Consider the following 7,808-nt stretch of genomic DNA (forward strand, 5'->3'; position numbering starts at 1 on the left):
GCTAACGCCAATGAACACAAAGAACGCTACGGTCTGTAGCTTCAGTGGCGCGTTTCTGCGACAACGTTGTGAATATTAACGCATGCAGCGCACATTTGTCACTACCGTCACGTAGCTGAAAGCACGACTGAGGTGCCCACCATATCAGGGGGCCAGTTACGCACCCTTACTTTGCTCTCGAAGAAAATTGAAGACTGGTTTTGAAGCGTAAGCTTCACTACACTATCTCGTAACGATTTTGCGGTGCTAGCGGTTTTGACCTTCAAGTGAGCCAGAGGTCAAACCATTTACGGCGCGGTTCGGGTGTCTACCGATAATTGCGAGACAACTATTACGCCACTTCCTTTCTTCAAAACCGGTTCGGGTGCCCACAGATATATGTCAGAAAGTTACTGCGCCATTTCCTTCCTTCAAAACCACTTTTAAAAACCAATATGTACCCGCCGCGGTGGCTCAGTGGTTAGGGCGCTCGACTGCTGATCCGGAGTTTCCGGGTTCGAACCCGACCGCGGCGGCTGCGTTTTTATGGAGGAAAAACGCAATGGCGCTCGTGTGCTGTGCGATGTCAGCGCGCGTTAAAGATCCCCAGGTGGTCGAAATTATCCCGGAGCCCTCCACTACGGCACTTCTTTCTTCTTCCACTCCCTCCTTTATCCCTTCCCTTACGGAGCGGTTCAGGATCAGTAGCCGAGCGCGCTAACCTCTGAGCCACCTCGGCGGGTGAGAACATGGCCGCAAAAAACATCTGAGGGTCCCTTTAAATTCCAACTTCGACGTTTTTCTGCGTCCTCTGATTTTACCGAAACTTTCGCGGTACCTTCACCGCAGCCTTCCGGTCCTTTGTGCTCAACTTCGCAGCATGGCGGTGGTCTGTTGCTACGCAAACGAATTTTAAAATTTCCCATTTCATGACCTCAATCGGAGGGAGATTTCAACGCACAACCTTTCATGTGTGACATCACTGGACGCACGGCCGTCGATATTCGCTCTGCGTTTCCTGAAGGGCAAAATTTCGTGCTGCTTTTTGGTGACTTCAGAAAAATAATGACACAAACTGTCACTTACAAGTGCCTGTTTGGCCAATCAGCGCGCACACGATAGGCTTTGTGACAGTGCCCGTGGCATATCATAAGACGGTCTGCCGTAACGCCATCATTCGGTCAAAACATATTTTGGTTTCCTGTTTTTGTTTTTTCAAATACATTTACATAGTATTCAAGCGAAGGCTTCACTACGCTACCGCGTAACGATTTCGCGGTGCTTGCCGTTTTGACCTTTGACCTTGATGTGAGCCAGAGGTCAAACCCCTTACGCGCGCTTCGGGTGTACACTGATATATGTGAGACAGTTACTGCGCCATTTCCTTTCCTCGAAACCAATCGGGTGTCCACCGATATATGAGACAGTTACTGTGCCATTTCCTGTCTTCAAAACCAATCTTTAATTTTTTTCGAATCCAAAGGAAGGCGCATAACTGGCCCCCTGGGACCATGGACACCTCAGTCACGTTTTAAGCTACGTGGTGGTAGTGACAGATGTGCGCTGCATGCGCTGGTGTTCACAACGTTGTAGCAGAAGCACGGAACTGTCGGCGTTCTTGTGTTCATTGGCGTTAGCATTGACAACGCTCTAGACACCGATAATTTTGAGGAAAGGAAGGCGCATAACTGGCTCCCTGGGGCAGTGGACGCCTCAATCGCACTTTGAGGTACGTGGCAGTGGTGTGTGAGGGAGAGATGTGGGCTGTATGCATGAGGGCTGACAACGTTGTGGCAGACCTGCGCCACTACAGCACAGCGCTCATTGGGTGACCAATCTCTCGCGATCAAGCATTAACTTAACCGCCACCGGGCAGGGTGGCCGCGTTGCCTATCCAGTGTGCGGAACGCACTCGATGTTAGAGGCCAAGCCGCGTCTACTTGCCCGATACACTACAGCTTTCGCTCTCTAACCAGGTTCAGCAGTAGTTGAACCGCAACTAATATTTTTTAAAGTCGCTTTGCACCAGAGCGAGGGTCTTTAAGGAATATGACGTGATTACGAACTCAGTGTTGAAAAAAACGGAGTTGGCCTTTAAGTGCAATGACGGTTGCGCACCGCTGTTTTCAAAGACGAGTGTTGTGTTTCTTCACCGGTATCGAGTGACGCAGCACGCTTATACCTTAAAAACGAAGGAGTGATATATGATCGAGTGAGCGATTTTTCTATTAGCCTGTCCGGAATTTTTTTGTCAGACGAGATTTGCGTGTTAATGCTTAACACACAAAAGGCTGGCACGTGACGTGATTGGTTTTTCTGGATATGTGGATATAAAGATACCGTTCAATAAAGAACGTAAGTTGTGGGCAGCGCTTTGTCCTGGTTTTGTTGTCTCAAATATTAGTGCCTATGTTTTAGCAAGAGTCATGTATACAACTTCAAAAAAGAAAGACTGCAGTTGGCTCAATCGGCCATGATCCGTGGTGCCCTGTGCAACTTCGCCGACCAATTACAAAAGATTAACGAAGTCGGCCTTTTTTTGAAAGCGAATCCTTTACTGGCCGCGAACTTGCGATTTCGCCGTGGCGGTGCTCCGAGGAGACACATGACGTCCGAACGCACGCCTCACCCAACACCCCTCACCGCGGATATTTCGCTCTCTCTCTCGCTCCCTAGTCACTACTGCGCATGCGCCAATAGTAGCACCGAGCTACAGGTGTTCCGCTGCGCTTTTCCTGAAAATCCAACTCTCAGTTTTCTCTTCTTTCACCCGCCGCGGTGGCTCAGTGGTTAGGGCGCTCGACTACCGACCCGGAGTACCCGGGCTGGAACCCGACCCCGGCGGCTGCGTTTTTATGGAGGAAAAACGCTAAGGCGCCCATGTGCTGTGCGACGTCAGTGCACGTAAAAGATCCCCAGGTGATTGAAATCATTCCGGAGCCCTCCACTACGGCACCTTTCACTCCTTCCTTTCTCCCTTCCCTTAGGGCGCGGTTCAGGTGTCAGCCGATATACGAGACATATACTGCGCCATTTCTTTTCCACAAAAACGAATTATTATTATCTCTTTCTTCTTTCCCTCCCTCTTTTATCCCTTCCTTTACGGCGCGTTTCGGGTGTCCACCGAGATATGTGAGACTGTTACTGTGCCATTTCCTTTCTTCGAAAACCGAACAAAACAAGTCAGCCGACGGAATTCATAGAGTTCATTGGCGTTCACAACTTTTCAAAGGGCGCTCATTTTCACGAAAGGCGCACAACCGGCTCTGTGGGCCAGTGGAGATCTCAATCTCGCTTTCATGTACGTGGCGTTGGTGTCCAACTGAAAAAGCCTGCTTTGATTGCGTTCCGCACACTGGATAGGCAGCGCGCCCTCTCTGCCACCCTGGGAGGTGGCATGCAGTTAATGGTTCATCGCGAGGGATTGATCACCAAATGAACGCTGCGGCCTAGCTATTGCTGCAGTGCCGCATGTCAGCCACAACGCTGTCAGCGCTAAAGCATTCAGGCCACATCTCTCTCACCACCGCCACATGTATCAAAGCACGAATGAGGCGTCCGTATATCCAGGGAGCCAGTTATGCGCCCTTCCTTTGTTCAAAGCCATCGCCGTCTGGAACATTGTCAACGCCAATGAACACAGTGAATGCCGACATCTTTCGCTTTGTATATCCTGGATTAGCTGAGCTAATTCCCATTAATTTTTTTTTTATATTCGACTATATTAAGCAAGCCAGAGGCTCAAAATTATTGAGTTTAAAATTTCGTTTGATGGTTAGCTTCTTGTTCAGATGCAAGGAAAGCTTGAATGGCTGACTACTTTTTGTTAATAAGAACAGAAAGTTGGGCTAGTTGGTGTGAATTCATACTTGGCAGCGCAAAAAAAAAAAACGAGGACAAAAGCGAACGAGGACACACAACACAAGCCTCCTCGTTTTTTTTTTTTTTTTGCGCTGCCAAGTATGAATACTTTTTGTTACGGAGGAATGCTGTGAGGCGGTCAATCCAACTGGGCTCAACTTTCGGCCCTGTTGCAACCGGGGTCCACTGGATTATTTAATACCTCCTAGCCGCCGCGGCGGCTGAGTGGTTATTTTTTTTATGGCGCTCGGCTGCTGGCCCGAAAGACGCGGGTTCGATCCCGGCTGCGGCGGTAGAATTTCGATGGAGACGAAATTCTAGAGGCCCGTGTGCTGTGCGATGTCAGTGCACGTTAAAGAACCCCAGGTGGCCTATTTCCGGAGCCTTTCACTACGGCGTCTCATAGCCTGAGTCGCTTTGGGACATTAAACCACCATAAACCATAAACCAATACCTCCTCGCTCTATCGTCGCCCTTCCGCTTACAACCGGTCCTTCTGCCTCCGTACTATCTCTTTCTCTATTTATGATAAGTCACCCATTCGATAAATTCCCCGTTCCATTCACTCATTAATTACAGCTGTATGTGGCTAGACAACGCCCCCGCAGGAACGCTATCCGCAGGTTGTGTTCCTCTATATGCTCCCGCACTATCCGCAGGTAGTGTTCCTGTATATGCTCCCGCAGGGCCGGTAGTGCCCCCTGAGGGTTGCTCTTCAAGTTGGCGGTTTATTTTTTCAGTTTCATACGGCAGGTGGCGCCAGGAGTCATCAGACCCGATGGAATACCAGCTCACCTACTAAAACTACTCGGCCCAAACTCGAGAGAACAGCTGGCCGAGTTGTTAACCACCATTATTAACGGCGGAGACACACCCGAGGACTGGCGCAATGGCAGGGTGGTGCTCCTGCTGAAGCCCGGCGGCAATGCATCCCACATCGGCGACTACCGGGCACTCACGGTCACCAGCGTGGTGTACCGAGTTTTTATGCAAGTCTTGAAAGCCTGGATCAGCGGATGGGCAGAATCAGCGCAGGTCCTAACGGAGCTGCAGAATGGGTTTCGTCCGGGCAGACGGCTAAAAGACAACCTCTTCGTACTCACGAGCTGTACAGACATTGCCAGGAAGGAAGGCAGGAGACTCATCTGCTGCTTTCTGGACGTCGAAGAGGCTTATGATAACGTCCCGCACGATACTCTCTTCCATCGCCTTGGTAATCTGGGAATGGCACCACCACTTCTCGAGCCGATAAAGAGGTTGTACAGTGAAAACGTAGTCACAGCCGTTTTTGGCAAAGTGCATTAATTTCGGAACGGGTCTACGTACACGGGGCTTCGGCAGGGATACCCATTGTCTCCTCTCCTCTACCTCATGTATGTGTCCGGACTGGAAAAGGCACTCCTGCAGGCAAACGTGGGATTCGGCCTTAAGTACAGCACCACAGGAATTGACAACTCCAGCCGGATCTTGCCTTTGCTGATGATTGACATTTGTGCCGCGGAGCTGCGAAGCCTTGGCCGCAAGTTCAACCAGCGAAAATGCAGGGTTGTTCAGCTGGCAGGCGAGGCGACTGATCAGCTATCGCTGATGTTGAATGAAGAGACCCTGACAGTCGACAGATCGTATAAATACCTGGGCATAAATTTGCGTGCTGAGACTGACATGTTCAGACTGCACGAGACCAAGGTCCGTCAATCTGCACTTCGAGCGCAATGCATCCTCCGACGTCGGTGCCTGTGGGGGTGCCACCAGTACACCATGGTCCGCGACCTCTGCAAGCTCGCGCACGTGCCAGGACTCACATTCGCCAATGCGGTGGTCTGCCTCCCATCAGCCACCAGAAATAGGTTACAGCGCAGACAGAGGTCGGCCGCACTGCAGTCGGATGTCATGGACCGGTGGCCAATGCAGCCATTCAAGGCGACCTGGGATGGTCTAGTTTTGAGGCAAGGGAGGCATGCAGCGAGCTGGAGTACCGCGGTCGACTGCAGTTCCTGAGCCGCAACCGATGGGCAAGGCGGGTCTTTGAATACCTCGCTGCGACATGCCTACGCACTACATGGGTGAAGCGCCTCCCCAAGATAGAAGTCAAATATGGACTTTTCCAGACACCCATAAGTGCCGAATTGGCAACGGCATGGAAACAGGAGGCAGGGAGACGGGTCCAGGAAAAAGAGAATCGCCAATGGCTGCAGGCGCTCGCGGAAAAACCGATACTGGCTGTGTACCGCGAGTGCAAAAACAGCATCGGACCCGAAAAGATTTTTGACAACGGCCTGGGTAGCGCATTGCTGTTTGAGGCCCGTGCAGGAGCGCTGCGAACACTGGTGTACCGCCGTCGCTTCGATGCAACACCAGAAGCACAGGCAGCAATATGCCGAGCTTGTGGGTGGCGACGCGGAGGAGACCATCGAGAACCTGGTGATGTGCCAGAGACTCCATCCGATGCCGACAGAGGGCACCACATTCCCACAGGCACTCGGGTTTCACGGTCCTGCAGTGGACGACGGAGACAGCTCCAAGGTCAAGAGCGAGGGGGTGCTGCGAACCAAGCGTCGACTTAACTCTTTGGTGGAGCACTTGTGTCTAAAAGAGCGAAACCGCAGAGTCGGAAGTTAACGAGGTCGATGAGCGAACCCCCCGGCTCCCGACATTAGCCTTTGCGTGCTTTTTTCTTCTTTTTTTGTGCGTTTTATCTTTCTTTCTCTTTTTGTGCGCTTCCATCTTCTTGTTTGTTTGTTTTTTGGTCCGGGTGCCCAACCTAGTGGTGCCCAACCTAGTGGTCCCACCAGTTACAAAGGGCAAGGCCTCAAGTATCTATCTATCTATCATTTAGGGTGCCTCGATGCGGCGATGCTGGCATCGAGGCACCCTTTCGGTTTTGAAAGTGTCAACGTCAATATTGCCGCTGCTGTTTTCAGCTGTTTGATGAGCGCACAACCGCAACGAGTGGAGGCGTGGGGAAAGCACGCTGAAAAGTCTGAGGGAAAAGTGTGAAAGTTTCAGCTGTTTCAGGTTACGCAGAGGAAAAGCAGCTGAGATAGACAGCACGGTGGTGTGCGTGCGTAAACACGAAAGTGAACGACGGCAGTAAGACGTCAGTGTACGAGCACTGGAATATTAGCAGGGCCTCCGCTTTGCTGCACCGGCTAGGCTCACCGAACGTTGAGGGGAGTCAAACCAGAACGTCGCAGTTAGTGCAGGGTGGTGCGCGTTGATAACGTATGTACGTCGCATGCCAAAGCGCACATCTCGGTCAAAAGCACAAAGAATGACCCAGAGATGGTTCGGGCGCAGGAATGGGCTGTGCCTCATCGCTGCATGCGCCCGTCAACGGCGGACGTATCGACGGATGCGTGATCGACGTCGCTGCCCATGGCCGAGAGATGCGCGAGTCGCGGTTCGGTTGTCGCCCACTGCAAAAAAAGTAGTGGGCGACGTAGTCGCACAACCGCGTATGTACTCTGTCCAGCACACGAACACACTTCAATGTTAGGCCGTCACTGACCTGTTGTGCGGTGTTCTGCGACCGCTGCCACTGTTCGCGGTAGTGGTTGCTATGCAATTATAAGTGGAAATAGCATTTAAGCCAACCTTTATGTGCCATATCTCCACTATTCCCCAAAGTATTCAAGAATGCATGGCGCCAGGGCTCTAGCATTTAAAATTCATTATTAGATTGAAGACAACTCTATAGCAGACACAGTAATTTATCATAAAACAAAAAACATGACCCATTAATGGCAGGAGGCAGCACTAAATGCCACTGCATATGTTGCTCGATTGCCAAGTGCCAAGAACTGCAAAAGTAAAGTTCTAGCACATGACTCTGCGCAGTAAAACAGAATTTTGAGAATTCCTGAAACTGGTTTTCATAAAAGGCTTGCAGAGTGCCATGCGGCAAAGTCTCAGTTTGTTGACCAGCTCCCTTCAAGCTGATTTACGCTGAACAAAGGAAATAACATGTT

The 7,808-nt window shown here is 51.0% G+C and overlaps 1 protein-coding gene across 1 annotated transcript in view; it reads right to left on the reverse strand.

Annotated features, from left to right (window-relative positions):
* The window catches only part of LOC144106200 (neprilysin-2-like), a 43,896-nt gene extending 38,040 nt beyond the window's left edge, over positions 1-5,856 (reverse strand). The window contains exon 1 of the mRNA XM_077638936.1: positions 4,944-5,856. Coding sequence (XP_077495062.1) covers positions 4,944-4,985 — 42 coding nt within the window. The 5' untranslated portion in view covers positions 4,986-5,856. The remainder of the gene's footprint in view (positions 1-4,943) is intronic.
* Between the last annotated feature and the right edge of the window lie 1,952 nt (positions 5,857-7,808).

The sequence above is a fragment of the Amblyomma americanum genome, chromosome 10 (assembly GCF_052857255.1).
Source record: "Amblyomma americanum isolate KBUSLIRL-KWMA chromosome 10, ASM5285725v1, whole genome shotgun sequence".
NCBI lineage: Eukaryota > Metazoa > Arthropoda > Arachnida > Ixodida > Ixodidae > Amblyomma > Amblyomma americanum.